General features: G+C 32.8%; 1 protein-coding gene and 1 pseudogene across 2 annotated transcripts; one reads left to right on the top strand and one right to left on the bottom strand.

Annotated features, from left to right (window-relative positions):
* Window positions 1-11,887: 11,887 nt before the first annotated feature.
* On the bottom strand, window positions 11,888-19,858 carry LOC107908441 (L10-interacting MYB domain-containing protein). 2 transcript variants are annotated; one of them, XM_016835611.2, is made up of 4 exons: window positions 18,055-19,858; window positions 17,835-17,959; window positions 12,411-12,758; window positions 11,888-12,303 (listed from the first exon to the last, which is right to left on the bottom strand). In XM_016835611.2, the coding sequence occupies exons 3-4, from the start codon at window positions 12,756-12,758 to the stop codon at window positions 12,055-12,057; spliced, it is 597 nt and encodes a 198-aa protein (XP_016691100.1). In that variant the 5' UTR covers window positions 17,835-17,959; window positions 18,055-19,858; the 3' UTR covers window positions 11,888-12,054. The 2 variants fall into 2 exon arrangements, with proteins under 2 accessions (XP_016691100.1, XP_016691099.1); XM_016835610.2 differs by having other exon boundaries at window positions 17,835-19,856.
* LOC107907637 (uncharacterized) lies at window positions 14,041-17,139 on the top strand (annotated as a pseudogene).
* Window positions 19,859-20,680: the final 822 nt, after the last annotated feature.

Genomic DNA, 20,680 nt, shown 5'->3' with positions numbered 1-20,680 from the left:
TTTGGAGCACCCGCCTCTACTGTATAACCATATAGAAGAATTATTTTCTTTTATGAGAATTTTCATATTTGAAACTTGTAATGAGTTATCCTTGTTGAACTTCTAGTTCAAATTACTCTCCCTCCTAACTCATTACAAGTTATTCTTTCTCTCCCCTTAATGTTGGGATAATTTTCGAATCAAAATAGTAATCACAAATCATGTCATAATTGAATCTCTAATCATTTAAAACATATAATAATACAAGGAGACTCATAATTAATATATATTCCCAACTTTTTTTGAGTATTCACTCATCTTTTATTGTGGTGGAGCAATTGGAACATATATGTGGTAGAGCAATTGGAACATATACACACATACAAAAATTCAAAGATGAGAAATATTTAGCTCTTAACCAAAAATCAATTGTAATGGGGAGTATTTATAACTTATTGGCTTGATGCGTACAACACAAAAATCAACATAATCTCATGTTAAAATAGGAAGTTTTGTTTTCATAAGTAATGATTTAGATATTAATCAGAGGCATGCAATTAATAATTTATCTAAACTATTATGTATATAAATAACAAACTTCTACAAAAGTTTTTCAAACTCAATCAATAAAAAACTGAGATATAAACTCATTAGCATTAGCAAGATGAATTGTCTTAATTGCATGATCTAAAATTAATTATTTAAACAAGTAATCTTGCAAACAACAGGTTGCAAGTTGATAACACATACGTGATTATTTTGCAGATGTGTAACACCCCAAACCCGGCCTAGACGTTATGGCCGGATCTAGCGATGTCACATGGAAAGAGATTTGAAGACAAGATTGTCGAGTTTAAAAAATATCGTTACAGTAAGTTAGCTTTTATTTAATTCGAAAAAAAGCTAGTTGATTTGCTTTAAAACTTGTCTCTTAGCGGAAGCTTTTGTAACCAATTAATTTAGGGAAAATCGTTCCTATTTACGAAAAACTTTAGTTTTTTTTAGAAAAAAAAATCATGTTTTGTAAAGTTGCAGTTGTAAAGAAAATCCATAAAAAACAGTATAAAGTCCCAAATTTAAAGTCAACCAGTCCATAGTCCAGAAGATACATCAAAAACCCCAAATAAGTAATAAATTCCAAGCATTAACAGAAAATAGTCTAAAATTTAAGTGTGGTCACCGTCGAGTCCTCCGCTGCACCGACCCGTCAAGTCTAGGGATTACCTGTACAGATTAAACAGAGAAATGATGAGCTTTCGTAAACTCAGTGTGTAATCCCCACATAAAACATGCATATAGATAATCAACAATTAGATACAGTATGGGGCCTGTGCCCATCACAGAATCAGTTTAGGCCTTAGCCCGTTCAGATACAGTCTCAGAAATACATTAGAGCCTTGGCCCATATCAGATACAGAATGCAGATACAGTAAATCAAAATCCTACCCACCAGCCTCTATATACTATCTCTGTCCAACCCTACACACTATGTGGGGATTAAATCAGCCCACCCATCCCTACACACCATGCTGTACCGAAATGCAGCATATAATTAGAAGGTTGCAGCTGAGCTGCCAGATAACAGGCTTAATAGCCTTTCAGAAACTTCCTCCAAATATCATCAACCCACCCCGATGCAATGCAACATACAAAATATGGCATGCCATTATGCAATTAATATTACATACATTCAGATATCATAAGTCATGCTCGGTATAGAAATCAGACAGATAGATCACACATATAGGGGTCTAAGTAAAGCTTACCGACCCTACAGTAGGTCCACAGTAGACTTAGGCAACCCGTGCAACCTTATAGAACTTTTCAGAAAAATGGGCTCACAAGCCCATGTGGCCCACTCGGCCCAAATTGGCCTTAGCCGCGTGATCCATTTTTAATGTAACCCGTGCTAGCTAAATATTCATATATGTTTTCACTATTTCCTTATGTGTTCCTTCAAAGTTGTCTACTTGAGTCACTATTACTCAATTATTTATATCTTGAGCTACAGAATTCCGAATTAAAATTCGCCTGATGTCTTTGAAACTAGACTCAAATACCTTTCTACCACAAAATTTTCAAAATTTTTAGTTCATCCAATATCTACAATAAATTCTTCAAACTTACCTCTATTTTGCTATTTGACAGCTTCGACCCTTCTTTGCTAAAAATTAATTATCTCTTGGTACAAAATTTGGATGAAGTTTCCATTTGTTTCTATTGAAAATAGCCTCATTAATAATTTAAACATGTAAATTTTAACCCCTAACTATTTTTCTCCAATTTTTTTATGCTTTTCCAAAGTCAGAACAAGGGAACCCGAATTCATTCTCACCTTGTCTTACAAAGTTTATTATATATCACGATTTATAATTCCATTACTTACACCATGTCTTCTATGAGAAAGTAGACTCAAAAATATTTATTTCCATATTTTGTTCATCCTCTAATTCTATTTCCACAATTTATGGTGATTTTTCAAAGTTAGCATACTGCTGCTATCCAAACAGCAAGCAATTTCGGCTTTTCGCCGAATCCCCTTTTTTTGCGTTTCGTGTACACAACTAGTTTTGTTTGATGCTAAAACAGTCCTCGAGCACTCCAAAGTCTATAATCAAGATACTCAACATCAATTTAACGGATTTACAAGCGAATTGACAACCAAGAACAAACAGAAACCCAACTTACCACCAACGATAACCCTCCGTTTAACTATTTTTAAGACTAGAATATTGAATTCACCAATCCGAGCCTCCCCCTACGCCCAAATCATAGAGTAAAACATTACCACTTCAATCACTAAGAGATTCATGACAGAAACGAAAAGAAACATTTACCAAAACTAAGCGAGCACTGACCGCATGCAAAAATGAAGGAAAATAAATGGATTATGAAAAAATCAAGAAGAAGAGAAAGATGGAAAAACTCAGAGGATTTCGGTAAGAGGAGAGGGAGAAGGATAGACAACAGAATTTTTTTGGAAAAGAGAGTCAAAATTTGGTTACGAGAAAAAAATAAAATAAAATCCCAATAACCCCCAAAATCCCTTAATCTTCTCCCCTGATTCCCACTACACATCCACTACTCAGAATCCCCCTATTACACAACTCTATCTCGAAATCTGAGTAAAAAAAATACTACCCTTACTTGCATAGGAATTCGAACACAAGACATCCACCATAATAACACACCATTTAACCATCAGCCCAGCAAGCCCATTCTGATGTAATTTACCCAACAATCAAATAAAAGCCTACTGAACAAGAGTAAGGCCTAATTCATTCAAAATACTAAAATTTGCCCAAGCAAAGGCTTGAACTTAGGACCTCCCAAACACTCCCAGAACACATAACCACTAAAGTTAATAGATATTTGTGTAATATTTTTACAATAACAAAATTAGAAATATTGGGGCGTTACAAGATGCATCTACCAAAATCATATAATATTAAAATCATCCACATGGTGGATGAATTGACCCATATTCATTTCAGAAATGCAAGACATTAAATCTCAACTTTAGCTAGTGAGTTTTTAAGAATCAATTTTCATTGAGAACAAACAACAAATGAGAATTCTTTAAATTAAAGAATCTTCTAGTTCATTAATGACTTCTCAATTAATTTTCGCATTATATATGATCCAGGATGGTCTAACTGGTCACGCCAAGTAGTAAATGCATTTGTATCAATAAACTTCTGATTTACTTTAACATGCTTTTCAATTGTACTAATAATGTCAATATAAATTGTGACAATTTGATAATCTTACTATCATTCCTTTTACTTTGTACACACATATAAGCATTATTGTGACATTTACTATTCAAAATGTCTAAATCAATGTGAAGTTTATAACGCCACTAAGTCAACAAAATAAATATAATTTCCAACTAATTATATGTAATATTCGCTTCAGGGAATATGTCAAACTCTTCAAATATAAAAAAATGATTATAAAATTTATTATAACAAACTTTGAGAGTGGGTCTTATTTTCCACATATACAATAAGTACATAACTAATGACTTTTCATACATAAGTTTTCTCTCTTGCAAGTTCTCATCAGTAATATTTTTTCCACGTAATTTTAATAGAGAAATTATTCTGAATACTGTAGAGTTATGCTCACAATTTTAAAAAAAAAACTTGCAACTTCAGGTGCATTTAACCATAACGAGATTTAGATAGAATTATTATATTCTATTACTCATAAGTAGATCTTTTACAGTCAAATATATTACTTTCAACCCCTTAATGGGGATGATGACAAAAGGTCACAAAGATAGCCACAGTCAATTCAATTTAATAACACAAGTAATCAATAACTCAATCCTCTCTTGATTCATATGAAATACAACTCTTTCCTCATTCACAATCTCAATATGATATCCATTATAATGAATATCTTTTAAGACCAATGGATTAACCATCACAAGATATTAATATATTAGCTCTTCTAGAGCTTTCGACTAATTTTGTACTACCAAATATTGGAATAATGTTGGTTTTTATTTTCTTTTATGCTTGCGTTCACTTCAGGGAATGCAAAGATTTACTAGAATAAACTTATAAACGTCCTAGTATATTGTTTATTTCATAATCACCATCGCAAACATGCATGGATCTCAAATTAGAATCTATATATTCATGTTGTCATGATTAGTCTCTAATTATAATAAACATAATATAATAAAATAAATCATAGTAAAATATATATGAAGATCTTTAACATCATTGTCATCACCCATGTAAGGATTATATAAATTTCTTTGGATAATGATTATCCATAGTGCACAAGCTTCAATTGAAGACTAAAATTGCAATAGCTCTAGAAGGCAATCGACAACAACTTGAGCAGTAGATTTGGAGTGACCGTATTTTAAAATAAAAAAGAATCGTGACATGTTATAAAATAAATAGATAGAGAGTAAAGAACAAAGAAAATGGGAGAGCAAAAGAGAAAGTGTATTTTATTGATCAATCAAAATATTTATAAAGCTTCTCCAAGATCTTTATTTATAGGCATAAGAAAAATAAATGAAGTAGAGATCTATTTCTAATCACTATTAGAGTTTTAAGTACATCAAAACTTATCTTGATTTTGATAGACATCCGCTTAATAATATATTCATAACAAATTTAAATAATTGAAATAATTTAAGCAAAATTATTTAAATAATATACATTCATTCCAACTTAACATAAAACCAATTATATAATCACCATATATATCATGTTAATGCACTATACCTTAAGATTAAAAGTAAACTTACATAACTTTCGCAAATCAAATAAACATAAAAAAATTACTATTTTAGCATAAAAAACTTTATATTGGAAAATATTGTAAACTATAGAGGCAAGTTAGCTATTTTATTACATAAAACATGATTATTTTAAAATATCATAAAAACAATTTTAAAATTTCCAGAAATCATGTTAGCTCAATTAATTTCCAAATCATAAGTCAATCATACTTAAAATAAACAATTAAAAGCCAAATTCATTAATTATCATCTTAATTTCTTATTCATGAAATTAGTATAAAAGTAATCAACTATATTAATAATGGAAAGAAGACAGAAATTATATATAATATATAAGGAAATTTTCTAATGTGGTGACTGGTGATACTGTATTTGGGATAAGTTCAATTGTTTTAATAAATACAATTTATTTTATTTTATTTTATTTTAATACAAAAATGGATAAAAATTGAATTTTCATTATTATTTTTTTGAAAGATATCCAGCTAAATCATTTATTGAATAGAAAAGAAAATTGAGACTTAGGGCTAGTTTGGATGGGTGGTATGTTTACCTCCGGTTAGGTTAAAAACAGCGGTGGCGGTGAGATTAGTTACTGTAGCAGTGAGATTGGATAGCGGTGAGATTAGAAACAATGGTGGAGTGTGTTTTTGGATTCAAACGCAGCTGTAGCGGTGAGGTGAGAATAAAAAATGACTATTAAGGACATCAGATTAGAATTGATATATAATAGAAGTTTTTTAAATTATTTTACTTTTTTAAAATTATTAAAATATGTGAATTTATAAATTCATTTAATAAAATATTAAAATGTATCTTCCAATAGTTTAATGAATTATATAATTAATTTAAATTATTTATTAGATAAAATGATAATTATTTTTAATTTTTTATAGTTAAATATTTTTTTATAACAATGATAAATATTATTTTCACAAATAGTAACATTATACTTGGATAAATTTTTGAAGTATCTAAACGGATGATTTTTAATTAAAAAAATATAATAACATAAGACATAACAAGTTTCATTATTACTAGAAATTAGGTTATGATACAAAATGTTTTTACAAATATGGATTCATTAAACTAGTTGCAATGGTTTCCCTTAACATCGTGATTTCAATGTCACTTTCTTTGTTAGAAGAACTCGATTCACCTCTGTCAAACTGGCTTGAAGAGACTGGCATGTCGGGCATATTCTCAAATTCTTGAAAATCCTCATTATTTGACCAAGCATGTCTTCGAATGTAATTATGCAAAACCATTGTTGCAATAACTATTAAAACTTGCTTGCTGAATGAATAACTTGGAATATCTCTTCCTATTGGCCATTTTTTCCACACTCCAAATGTTCGTTCAATCATAGAGCATAATGAAGAATGGACATGATTAATGTAACACCCCGAACCCGAGACCGTCACCGGAGTCGAATACGAGGTGTTGACAGACTTTTAAAAATTTTTCCAGACACTGCCCAGTCTGAGTACTAGTCGCTTCAAAAATCATATCTTGAGTTTCACAACTCGAAAGTCAGTTTTGTGATTTTTCCCTGAAACTAGACTCATGTCCCCACCTATATATTTTTTTCTAGAATTTTTGGTCGGGCCAATTAGTACAGTTTATTAGTCAAAGTCTCTCATGTTACAGGGGTCGACTACACTGACCTTTTCCCATTACGACTGGGATATCTCTCTGCACAGGGCTTCAATACTAATTCCGTTTGTTTCTATGAAAACTAGACTCAGAGAGGAATCCATACATATATGGTATGACCCCTAATTATCTCTGGTCAATTTATAGTGAATTTCCAAATGCGGAACAGTGAATCCAGAAACTGTTCTGGCCCTGTTCCACAAGAACCCGAATATCTCTTTCTGTACTGTTCCTATAATTGTTTCGTTACTTCCATATGAAAGTAGATTCATCAAGGTTCGATTACATAATTTATTCACTATTTAATTCCACTCCTACGAATTTATGTGATTTTTCAATTCTACACCACTGTTGCTGTCAAAATCTGTTTTCAAGGTAAACTTTACCTATTTTGTGGTTACCATGGACCAACTAGGGTTTTGCCATACATAGGTCCACATGTGATCATATTTAGCCATTCCAATGGCTGATCATTAGCCCAACACTTCCATTTCAATCCATAGTCACATCGTGAAACCATATATATACATACATAAACACAAATGGTCTAATGCCATACTCCACATCTACAAGCCATTTTCGCATGGCTTTACACACATACATCACAAAAGAACTTAAACAACAGGGGGTAGTCCTATACATGCCATATCCAGAGTTCAACTAAAAGAGTACCAAAAGAGCTTGATAGTGTAGATGACTTCGACTTCGCTGATCCCGAATCCGATAGCTAACGAACAAAATCTATAAAACAGAGAGCCAAAGCAACCGGGTAAGCATTTTAAGCTTAGTAAGTCTCAAGTAATGAAATCGGCTTTGACTACAGTATTACATTCACATAGCTAACTAAGTCACTTTAATAACACACATTCTCATAATCATACTTCATCAACATATATACACAAGGTATCAACCTTTCTAAAAGCCGAAAAATTTGTTAGCCGATCACACGAATACTATTTAAAATGAATCGACTTTTCCAATGCACATGCAAACATACCGTATCGTTCGGGTTGGTCGAGCATATTTATTAAATTAGTTACAGCACAAAACGCTCACATTCAAACCCAAGTTTCTTCGGTATTTAACCGAATACAGCCGCAAACATATTTGCCTTCGGGTCTTAACCCGGACATATGAACTCGCATAATTGCCTTCGGGTCTTAGCCCGGATATATCATCCCGCATAATTACCTTCGGGTCATAGCCCGGATATATCAATTCGCATAATTGCCTTCGGGTCTTAGCCCGGATATGTCAACTCGCATAATTGCCTTCGGGTCTTAGCCCGGATATATCAACTCGCATAATTGCCTTCGGGTCTTAGCCCGGATATATCAACTCGCATAATTGCCTTCGGGTCTTAGCCCGGATATAATCCAATGTTCATGCACACATATATCAATAATCATAACACATTCATATCATTTCTTCGTTACTAAGGCTCAAACACAAAGCATTTATTAAACCTTTCCAATTTCGGCTCAATAGCCACACACAAAGAGCATGATTTCAATTGGCTTTATAACATAGTCTCTATGCACATTCGACTATCCATCATAGTATGACTAATCATTTCAATATAATTCAAGTAGGGTCATTACTCGAAGACTTACCTCAAATGTCGTCGAACGACTTCAACGGCTATTCAATTACTTTTTCCTTCCCTTTATCGGATCTAGATCCCCTTTGCTCTTGAGTTTAAGTTCAACAAAATTTAAAATAGTCATTAATCGACTATTCAAGTATTACTTTCAGAATAATATATATATATTGATCCGACTTTCACACACACAGATTTTATTAAATAACTTATCAATTTAGCTATTCGATTTAATACATGTATACCATACAATTAAGTACAAATGATGTTATTAACTAGATATTAAACATCATACATATGCTCTACTCATGTTCCAACGAACATAATTCTAGCTTATTACCATGCATAATCGAATTTATTTAACATCATTTAGTTTCATATAAACACACATATCGTCCCAAATCGACACAAGAGTCAAATTCATCACTCAAACATTCACACCAATTTATTTTACTATTTTGGCCGAAACCCTCAATTGGCTATCATAGCCTTAATAATTCAATATAAATATGTATACATATATATACAATCTAAATCCCTCTCTTAACACATAATCTACTAACTTGGAAATTATTTTCTAACAAATTTTAACTTACACTAAAGCCGAGTGTTACTCAAGCTTTAAGCTCATGTTCTTTCATTATTAAGCAAGTGTTATAACACAAGGATTCATGGCCGAAACCTATGCATAACATTATTCAAGATTTAAACTCTTAAATTCATTTACAAAGCCGAACCTTTTGATTTATATATATAAAATAATCTCTAATTATTTTATTCAAGCACCCAATGGCATTTTCTTTAATTTAACCCTAAGATAAACAAAAGATTTATTCATGCAACTTAATAAGTTCATGTTCATCTCTTTCACACATAAATACCAACAATTAAGTATTTACTAGTTCAAACTCCATTAAACCTTTAGAACATCAATCTATCCCTTACCATATCTCCCAAAAAAAAACGAATGCACAAATATATATAAATGAAAAATAATGTTAAATGTCATTAACAAATAAAGCCATAGACACACAACTTATAAGTAAATTCCATCCTTGCAAAGCCTATAGTTCACTCGGCCACTCAACCCACAACCTATCGAAACTTCAATTCAAACTCATTAGCCGAATATACATATACTTATAATAAGCACATATAACATCTTCTTCAAGACATATTCGGCTATGGCATAATTTCCTTATAAAACCCAATTAATCAATCCACCTTAACCGAAACTTAACTCATACAAAACCTATCTTCAAACCATAAAATAGGTAGAAGTTAAACTAATCATCCAAATGGTGCATAAGTTTTCCAAGAATGACATTGAACTTACCTTACTTTAGGTATCCACCTTAGCCGAATTTTCTTCCCCAAAGGCTTTTCTTCCTCTTCTTTCTCTAGTTACGGCAAATGGAGGAGAAAACATAGGCTAACTTTGGTTTCTCCTCCCACTAACTTGTATTTTATTAACCTTATTCATTATTTCATTTTGTAACATAAACTATCAGCATAAAATAGTTATAATATTATTTAATCCATAACATGGCCGGCCACCATATTTAACTTGGGTAAATTGACATGCAAAACCACTCCTTTCAATGCATGTACTATTAGACCATTGTAAATTAGCCTCTCACTTTCCAACAAAGTTTCATATAAGTCCATAAAAAAAATTCACATAAAGATGATCAAATTAATGCATGAAACTTTCACACATGCAATTACTCACATCATAAACACAGAATATAATTTTTAATTATTTATAAGACTCGGTTTCGTGGTCCCGAAACCACTTTTCGACTAGGGTCAACTTTGGGCCGTCACAATTAAAGATTTCTTTTTTTCCAGATACTTGATGATTACCTCGATGAAAATCAGGTAAATGATATCGTTCCCCCTATATGGACTTAGAAAGCCTGCCATTTGTGGATATCCTGAATCCACAAGATAATATTTTCCTACAAAAAAGTAAAACATAATATCAAGTTTAAAAATAATTTAAAATTTTTAATATTTTTTTATGTAAAAAGTAATTAAAAAATTAAAGTTCAACCTGGTGGAGGGTGTGGAAACTTCAACTCTTGTTTTCTAAGTGCTTGCAAAAAAATCTACTATCATGTGCTATTCCTTCCCAACCAGGAAATGCAAAAATAAAGCACATGTTGAAGTCACAAACTGCCATAATATTTTGAGTTGGTTCACCTTTCCGTCCGATATAAGGTATTTGACAAGAAGGCGAAATGCATGCTTTTATGTGTGTTCCATCTATGGCCCCAATACAATCCTTTAAAATAAATACAAGTAATAAGATAAAAGTTAGAAATAATTTATATTTTAAAAATATAAATATTATGTAAATATTACCTTAAAGTGAAGTCAATATCTTGTATCATGTCGAATATGGCTCGGTACTTCCTCGAATTGACCTTCAGTGGGTTTAATCGTGTCTATTCCTATTTGAGCAAATATATGCAACATATCAGTAAAAATTCAACTAACAGTTTCCCCAGATAGTTGAAATCGCTCTGTTGCATTTGAATTTGATTCTCTATTTCCAAGAATGTACAATGATAATGCTAACTTCTCCATCGTCGATACGTTCCCATTCTTTAAGCCATAATTTGTTTGCAAATCTTGAAACAAGCTATGAAATATATCTTTTGGCATCCTAAAACTATTCATGCAACGATCATCGTGCCCATTTAATACTTCGTCCACCCACATTTGACTTGTATAATTTGAATCCATACGCGGTTGCATAGTGAAATAAGTTTCATGGTGTACCAATACACTGCTTAACACATATTCTTCCTCTTCATGATAATTGTTGTTCTCAACTTGGGTAACAATTGTGGCTATTCTTCGTTGAGCTTCTTCACTTAATTCAAGGGTATCATAATTCATATCAAAACTATTATACATATTGTTAAATTCATCCATAACCTAAAAAAGTAATCAAATGAAAATAAATCCTTTAAAATCCCGTGACATTCTATACAACACAGAAACTTGATTAAAAGCATAACATAAAAATACCAAACATAAAAAGTATCATACATTAGTTTTACATATAAAAAAGTAGTATAGTTATATTACAATAATAATTCTAAGGAGCTTATGGTGGAGGTGGTTGATGGTATGGTTGGAAGGGAAATGAGGATATTGCTACCAAGGATGAAAATGATGCAATTGGATTTTGTTCAGCATACTCATGTCGAAGCCACCAAACCCTATCATTTGGATCTAAGTTCAAAAACACTTCTCGTTTCACCGGTATTTGGAACATTTTGGTAGCAAAATAGTACAGATCATCTTTTTTTGGAATTTTATCTCCCAAAGCACACAAAGCATCCATTGCATTTGAAATAGTATATTGAGAGTGAGGAAAATTAAATTCATTCACTGACTTCCTTGGACTAACCATACTCTCACACAATTTCTCAATCTGAGTAGTTAATGTATTTCTTGATGATTTTCTACTTGAACTTGATTTTTTTTCCTTTACCATGTATAGCCCCAAGTGTTTGCTTTCTTCGATTAGGAATTTTTAATGATAAGGGTTTGATGGTACCTCATCAAGAGGAATACATTCATTCTCGTTACTATGTTCATCTGAATCACCAAATCCCTCATTAGGTGCATCATCTCCCATAGGAACCCCACTTGGAAGAACACCAAACGAAGGTGCCCATGCGTTCTCTCCGGTGGCTACAATGCCACCAAACATTTGCCACATTAACTCATTCAATCGTGGTTCAATTCCTTTCTTCTTAAATCCTTTAAAATCAGGATTTTCCTACATAACATGTTAAATGTTAAATGTTATACTAAGATTTTTATAATTGTAAATTATTAATTTCAATAAACTTTATGCATTAAAATAATGATAAAGTGAACACTAACCTGTATTTTTGCAGCCCCCCATTCTTTAGTAGCATCGACCATCTTTTTAGATGGACACCATCCAATACCTGTAGATTCCTTAAGCAACTCTCTCCATAACCTCCAGTCCTTTTTTAATGCATCCCACTTATTTTTCAATTGAGGTTTTCCATAATTTTTTTGTGTTTTTGCTTGAAAAAGAGCAATGACATTTTCCCATCCTTTTAAGTTTAGATGAGTTTTCGATTTATTACCAGCATTGACTTCATTCACGCAAAGTTCACAAAATATCAATGTCAGCTCATCATCCCAAACAGCTTTTGTTGCTAAGCTACTATCTCCCTCCATAAAATTTCGTGTCTTTACCATCTATTGTCATTGATATAATTCAGTCAATGTGCTAGCATTCACCAAGAAGCATAGAGCAAATATATAGTCTATAAGTTATATTAGACGTCCCCTAATGCTAGTCTTTATCTAGCCACACCCAAAAAAAAAAAACACTTTACAGCCTAAGTTTACTGGCACCTTAATTGAAAGCTTCAACTTAATGGAAAAAGGGGAAATGAATGCAACAAAAATATAATATTCAAGTCTCATATTTACTCCATTTTTGATTCTCTTGGACATAAGACATATATATATGGATATCAGACTTACGTCTCTGGGGCAAACTGATAAAATTAAAGAAAAAATCTGCAAGAAGCATTGGTTCACGTTTCTTGCTTAAAAATCTATCTACAATACAATTTCTTCATGTTTCTGTGAAATAAATACAAGGGGCAAGTACGTCTCTGTTCATCTTAGCTTTGAGGGAAAAAAAAGCTTGGTCCTAAGTCCTGACTCCACAATTTGGAGCAGTACGGAGCCTTTGGGCCTTTGGCTACAAGCACTGATATGTTTATTTAATATGAGTTGTCAATGTTACTTTCACTATATATTAGTTTTATTAATTTTGTATTCACTATCATATTTATTATCATTTGCACTATTATATCTTTATTTCCATTGAATTACTATTGTTAAACTTTTCACTTCTATATACATATATGCACATTATATGTATGTTTGTATATGTGGAAATACAATTAAAATATAATATTATATAATAAATAAATTTAAAAAGATATATACATAATGCAAGTTTGTAGTATTTGGTAATAAAAATAAATTCAATCTTGAAGAAGCTGTAAGAGAGTAAAGCAATGACTAGAATTGCATTGACCATAGTAAATATGCCATTGGAGTTGTCATTGTACTCTTCTCCTTGTATTCATAATACATATGAAAAATCAATATGAATATTTATTTGAATGAATTTTTTTAGACATATTGATGAATAACGAGTTACCTAATTTTTAATATATATTTTTAAATTTAAATTATTTTATTTTATAATTTTAAATGATTTTTAACATTTTTTATATTTTGATATATTTTAGAAATTATTAATAATCATTAATAATTTTATTTTTAATAACTTTTATAGCTTTTTTTGATTAAATTTTATTTTTAATGATAATATTCAAAAATGAATTTGTACATATAGTTGTTTAGTCTTTTGTTCAAGTTAATTATGAATGTGCAAATTTTATTTTTTTTAATGATAATATCTTCTTGCACCTACTAGGTTGGATTGATGCTAAGAGGAATGGGATTCGGTAACAATAAATATATCTTTTTGGCATCCGGGAAAATATACAATGCTGAGAAAACAATGGCTCCATTATTGGACATGTTTCCCAACTTGCAGACAAAACAGATGCTGGCATCCGAGGAAGAACTTGCTCCATATAAGGTCTGAAGCATTAGCATATAAGATTTGACCACCCATTTTCCTTTAAGTAATGCCTTTGAGATTGGATTATTATCATCTCTTTGATGGGATTACTACTTTCAAAACTTTTCTTCCAGGATGGCTGCCATAGATTATACTGTTTGCCTTCATAGTGAGGTATTTGTGACAAATCAAGGTAGAAATTTTCCTCATTTTTTGATGGACCATAGAAGATATCTGTTTGAAGGACACTGTAAGACAATTCAACCCGACAAGCAAATATTTCGTTCATTTAATTAGCACATTTTGTTCAAATCGAATCAAAACCAGCAAATATTACCCTTTGCAAGTGTCCACTGCATGTGAGAGGTAGGACACGTTGTAACCTATACTGGCACGTCACCCTACGTGTCTACCTCACAACTCATTATATTACCCTTTGCATTGCACCACTTTTTCCCATTCACTACATTCATCCAAATCCTATACTCGTATATATACGTTTTCGCTTTCGCTTATTTCCTCAAGAGTCTTGCCTACTATACTTTCTTGGTATCCAAACAAAACCCAAGTTATGAGAAACCTTTTTCAGAGGAACCAGAGAAAATTACCTTTTCCCATTCACTACATGCCGTGTAAGCATTGCTAGCTGTTTTAGCAGAGAGCAATGCATGTGAAGAAGGGTAAGTTATTTAACATCATTCTTGTTTGTTTTCTCGTTTGCAGTCCTAACCTATTTTTGCCAAGTACCACAAGTTTCTAATGCAAAAACACCAAGCAGTTCTTTTGACGTTTACTATTTGAAGCATATATATGCTAATTTTTGTTGCAAACTTTTTTGGATGTAGAAAAGAGAAGATAGAAGAAAAAGCTACAGTGAGTGAATGCGATCCTACCCTGGCATTGGGTGATAAATACATTTTATTATTGTGCTTCTGAATATTGTTAGTATTTGCTAGTCTCTAAATGCTTGTCCAATAGTTGTTTGATAAAATGCCTAAGAAAGGCTGCTTGCCGAATGAGTTTAGTTTTGGGATTTTGGTTCGTGGGTATTGTAGGTTTGGCCTTGCTAATAAAGGGTTGGAGCTTTTGGATTTGATGAGAAGTTCTGCGATTTTTCCTAACAGGATATTTTTAACTTGATTGTTGGCACTTTCAATGTTTGAGCGACACCGATGGTCCATCATTTAGAAGGATAGTTGTAATTCTAGAGACTCTTGCGAAATATAGATCACGTGTTGTGATGTTGGATCTTGAATGTGATGATTTGGTTAATGAAATGTTCAGTACATTTTTTTCTATTGTAAGGTATGTTTTATTCCATTATTTATTTAATGTTTTATTCCATTATTTATTTAATGTGAAGAACCGTTTACTCATCAGTTCTGCTTACTAAAAAGTATGCGTTGCATGTAACATGAGTGCTTTTGTTTTTGTTGAATGTAGAATTTTGAAATGGCTTTATGGTACAATATGATATTGGTCTTAGTATTTCACTTTAGTGCAGTGGATAAGATATGCCTGCAACCTCTTTTTGTTCATTGTAGTATCTTGAGCATATCTATTTGTGTGTGCATGTCTGTCTTGTGGTTGGGTTGGTACTTGAAAGTTCCATATTCCCTTAAGTTGCTTTTATAGTAAGAATCTGCATGTTGTTTAAATCCTTTTCCTATATGTTTTGAATTATCTTGGACTGGAGGACTGATGTTAACTACATATTGCAGGGATGATCATCCAGAAAGTTTTTTTATCAACTATGCAAACAATCATGATTGTGGTGTTAGAAGAGAGTGAAGATGTTCAAGATTGTCTTTTACTTGTTATATTGTCTGCATTAGGTCGTAATAAAAGTGTAAGAATTTCATATTTGCTATTGGCTTATTGCTTACAAATTGTATGGCTGCTTATATTTATCCCCCAGGAATTATAATTCTGAAGGAAATTGATTTCTGGAATCTATAATCTCAGGGTGTTACTCAAGCTGCCAGGAGACTTGCTATGAATGCCATAGAGCAGTGTTCAGAAAAACTTGAAGCTGGCATAAAACAGATTCTTATTTCAGTGATGTCTTGAGATAATCAATTAATAAAAAGTGAAATTAACTATCATGAAGTTATCTATGACATTTATCATTGTGCTCCTCAGATACTGTCAAGAGTTGTCCCATACCTCACAGGAAAGCTGTTGGTATGAACACAAAAATTCTTTTTCATTTCTACTAATTACTTAACTGCTTTAAGATTTTGTCGTCCATGTGAAGACATATTTATTTGTTGTTTTTGAGAATTTTTGTATATTCTAAAATAATTCTTATAATCTTTTTGAGGATGAAATGTTTGTGGTTTTGGAGAGTTTAGGTTCAGCCTTTGCGAAAATGGGGGCCTTTTCTTTTTCTTTCCTTCCTATTATGGATTCGTCATAGTTTAGTCTTAAGCTTGGAAAATGAGTTCAAAGATGGTTGGAGTTGATTGACAGTTTCTGAGGTTCATAAATTATAAATTCCAATATATGCAGGCTGATCAATTAGACACTCATTTGAGAGCTGTGAGATTGGTTGGATCCCTTTTTACTCTGCCTGGTGCTAATATATGTGAAGCATTTCAGCCAATATTTTCAGAATTTTTGAAGAGGTTGACTGATAGAGTTGTTGATGTTAGAATGTTTGTCCTCGAACATGTTAAGATCTGTCTATTGTCAGATCCCTCTAGACCTGAGGCTCCTCAAATAATCTGTGAGTTTCTTTTGATTTTTCTTTTCTCAAAATATATAGTTATCTATGTTAGTTCGCTAATTTTGACATTGTTCTAAATTTTCTAGCTGCCCTATGTGATCGGCTTTTAGACTATGATGAAAATGTTCGAAAGTGTGGATGTAATTTGTGATGTTGCTTGTCATTCTCTAGTTTCCATTCCCGTTCAGGCTGTAAAACTAGTTGTAGATAATTAATTCATGATTGATTTTTACTTTCCTTCATGTTTTCTATTGGACCTTGTGCAATTTGTAGGAGTCACTCAATTAGTGCTCTATGTAAAGCAGGAAAGATAGATGAAGCTAAAAATAAATTCAGAGAGATGATGGGTAAAAACTTGCAACCCGATGCGGTTATTTTTGATATTTTCATCCATATTTTCTGTAAAGAAGGTATGCCTAAAGTAGCAACCCGATCAGTGGCAAACAATAGTACACAGGTATGGCTAAAGTAGTAATTCTGTTTGGTGCTAAATGATAATTGCCAAATATAGACAGTAGTGAACTATAGTCTTCTCTCAAAAAAGTATTAAAGAACCATTATCTAATAAAATCACATATCTTATGTCATGACACTGCCAGTAAAGTCTTTGGTATCCTGGACTCCTATATGTGATATATTTTTAATAATGTCTTTGTCTGGTAACTCGTCACGTTCTTTTCTATTGCTGTTGTACGATCTCAGGTTTCTCTGTATACCATTATCTAATAAAATCCTAATATTTCTACCTTCAAGATGTCAGTATATGTGGTCACAAGAAAGCTTTTTATAATTTAATATTTCTACCTCACGCACAAACAAATGAACCCAGATAGTTATTATTTTCTTAGCTAAGAACAAGATGAGAAGGAAAAACAGAAACTACTTTGATACAATTCAAACACATATATAGAGTGGAAAAACAAGGGTTTTGACTTACCAGATTAAAGTTGAGAACAAGATTGATAGGATGAGTCGAAAAACAGAGCTTCTTTGAGTCTGCTTGTTGTTGGTGGGGTTTTGTAAGAGTGTCAATTGAAGAGCAGGAGTTGAAGAGAAGGTTTTCTGCAGATTGGGAAAGAAATTAGTTTAATTTTCAAGGATAAAATGGTAAAATAATAAATAAAAGTAAAGGTATTTTTATCTGTTATAGTGCCAACAGCTCAGTTTAGCCCTCCATTGCTGCTGAAATCTCTAGCTGAAAATCAGCTGACCAGCGTAGTGGAGAAGCAACCTCACTGCACTGACACCCTAACTGACACCCTAAACCAAACAGCATAGCGTGAGTTTGGCACCATATTTTCCTTGAAAACGCACCTCACTGACTGTAAGCCTCAAACCAAAGGAAGCCTTACGGTTACAGTAAATAAACAAAACCGACAACAAATTTAAATAAATAAACAACAAAAACCAAAAGCCTCCAGCCTAGAAAAAGGAACCAAACCCCTAGTAACCAAATAGACACATGGAACCTTAAGGGAATTTCAAGAAACAAAAGCAAGTATAGCAACAAACTTCTGGAAAATACCCATTAAAATCTCCTCCCTTCAATTTCCATCTCTGATCTCCATCAATGACTATACAGCCTTGAGCCAAGGTAACCACCCAGCCTTCTTTCTTCTCCTGCAAAATATCTTTTTACCTTTGTAGATTGCAAAACACCACGAAGAAAGGAAACTATTCATCCAGAACCCCCCGTCACCCTCCCCACCGGCTGCATGAGCACCTTGACAATCCAGATCTAGCACCTCCACCAAAAATCTTGGGACATAAACACCCAAATTCATACTTTCTCCCCTCTTCAACCCCTCCTTAGCTAGGATATGAGTCGTACCATTAGATTCTCGAGGAACATAGGCAAACCAGCGATCTCTATACATCTTCTCTTCTGATTTAATATCCTAAATAAATGCCCCTATAATCGAGCCATCAACAAAGCTTGAATTCACTTTCTTTACCATCGAAAGGGAATCACCTTCCACCACCACCTCCCTAATCCCTAGATTCATCCCCAATCTTAATGTTCGAAGGCATGCAAGAGCTTCAGTAGCGAAAGTCGACGATACGTGTTCATTAACTATTTCTTTAGAACCAATTACCTGACATATACTTTCTCTAACAATTATCCCTAAATAGGACTTTAAAGACTACACCTGAAATGTCGTATCAAAATTTATCTTAAGAAAGGCTCATCCGGCAGCCTCCACCGTTCATGCCCAACTTTGGATACAAGTAATTTCTTCTCAGTTCCATCAAGCTCTTGTAAATAAGATAGTATCTTATGAAAAATGTTTTGTGGCGAAGGTAAATGATTTGTCATGAACCTATCTATTCATTTCGAACCGGAGAAACCATATCGTACATGTAATCAACCGACAGGTATGATTTGATAAAGTATTGAACATCTGTTACAACTAGACTTCCAAAGATAGAACACCTATCTCACTATCTCATTTTATATCCAGCAGGTTTCATACCTCAGCTACAAATGGACAATCACGAAAGTCATGTTCCAAATTCTCAACACCCCTGGTGCGTTTGGGACAAACCGCAGATCCAACTAACTTTTTGTTGTATAAATTGTGAAAAATAAGGATTAGATTATTGAAAATATGCCAGACTGTAATTTTAATCTTTTCTAGCAAGTTAACCTTCCAAATCTTCCTATAGAAAGGATTGTAGCCACTATTGTTAACAGTGGCATTAGTAACTCAAAAACCTTGTAACAATACCCTGTAACCACTCCTAACAGTATATTCACCTAAAGGTTCCTCTCTCTAAACAACCATGTCAGACTACGAGTTCAAAGATAGCGGAATACACAGAATTTTGGCCACCACCTCAGAATTAAAACAGCTGGTAATTTTATCCACATCTCATTTTCTGTAACACCCCGTACCCGAGACCGTTGCCGGAGTCGGACACGAGAGGTTCACAGACTAAATTCGTTTACTATCGCAGTCCATTTTAAAATTTTCCAGGCAGTTGGCTAACTGCGACACTGTCACCTTAAAAATCATATCTTGAGTTTCACAACTCGAAAATCAGTTTCGTAATTTTTCCCTGAAACTAGACTCATATGCCCATCTACATATTTTTTTCTAGAATTTTTGGTCAGGCCAATTAGTACAGTTTATTAGTCAAAGTCTCCCATGTTACAGGGATCGACTACACTGACCTTTGCGCAATACGACTTGGATATCTCCCTGCACAGGGCTTCAATACTGATGCCGTTTGTTTCTATAGAAACTAGACTCAGAGAGGAATCCATACATATATGGCATGACTCCTAATTATCTCTGGTTAATTTATAATGAATTTCTAAAGTCGGAACAGGGAATCCAGAAACCGTTCTGGCCCTGTCTCACGAGAACTTGAATATCTCTTAACATACTGTCCATATGATCATTTCGTTACTTTCTTATGAAAATAGATTCATCAAGGTTCGTTTACATAATTTATTCACTATTTAATTCCAATCCTACTATTTTTAGTGATTTTCCAAATTTACATCACTACTGCTGCTGCCAGCATCTGCCTTTAAGGTAGACATTACCTATTTCATAGTTTCCATGATTCAACTAGCCCTTTTAGCATAAATAGCACAAATCATGATAGCGATTAACCATTCCATACCAAATGATTATAACATTATGCTCAAACATATATAAGCCATTTTCGCATGGCTATATACATTAACCAAAATATTCTTCCGTCACTAGTCTATTTTATACATGCCATAAGACAATCCGAAACATAGCAGTACCAAACAGTGGATAGTGATAG

The sequence above is a fragment of the Gossypium hirsutum genome, chromosome D02, assembly GCF_007990345.1.
Source record: "Gossypium hirsutum isolate 1008001.06 chromosome D02, Gossypium_hirsutum_v2.1, whole genome shotgun sequence".
NCBI classification, from domain to species: domain Eukaryota; kingdom Viridiplantae; phylum Streptophyta; class Magnoliopsida; order Malvales; family Malvaceae; genus Gossypium; species Gossypium hirsutum.
The sequence above is the reverse complement of the archived record's forward strand: the minus strand, read 5'-3'. Positions and strand labels throughout refer to the sequence as shown.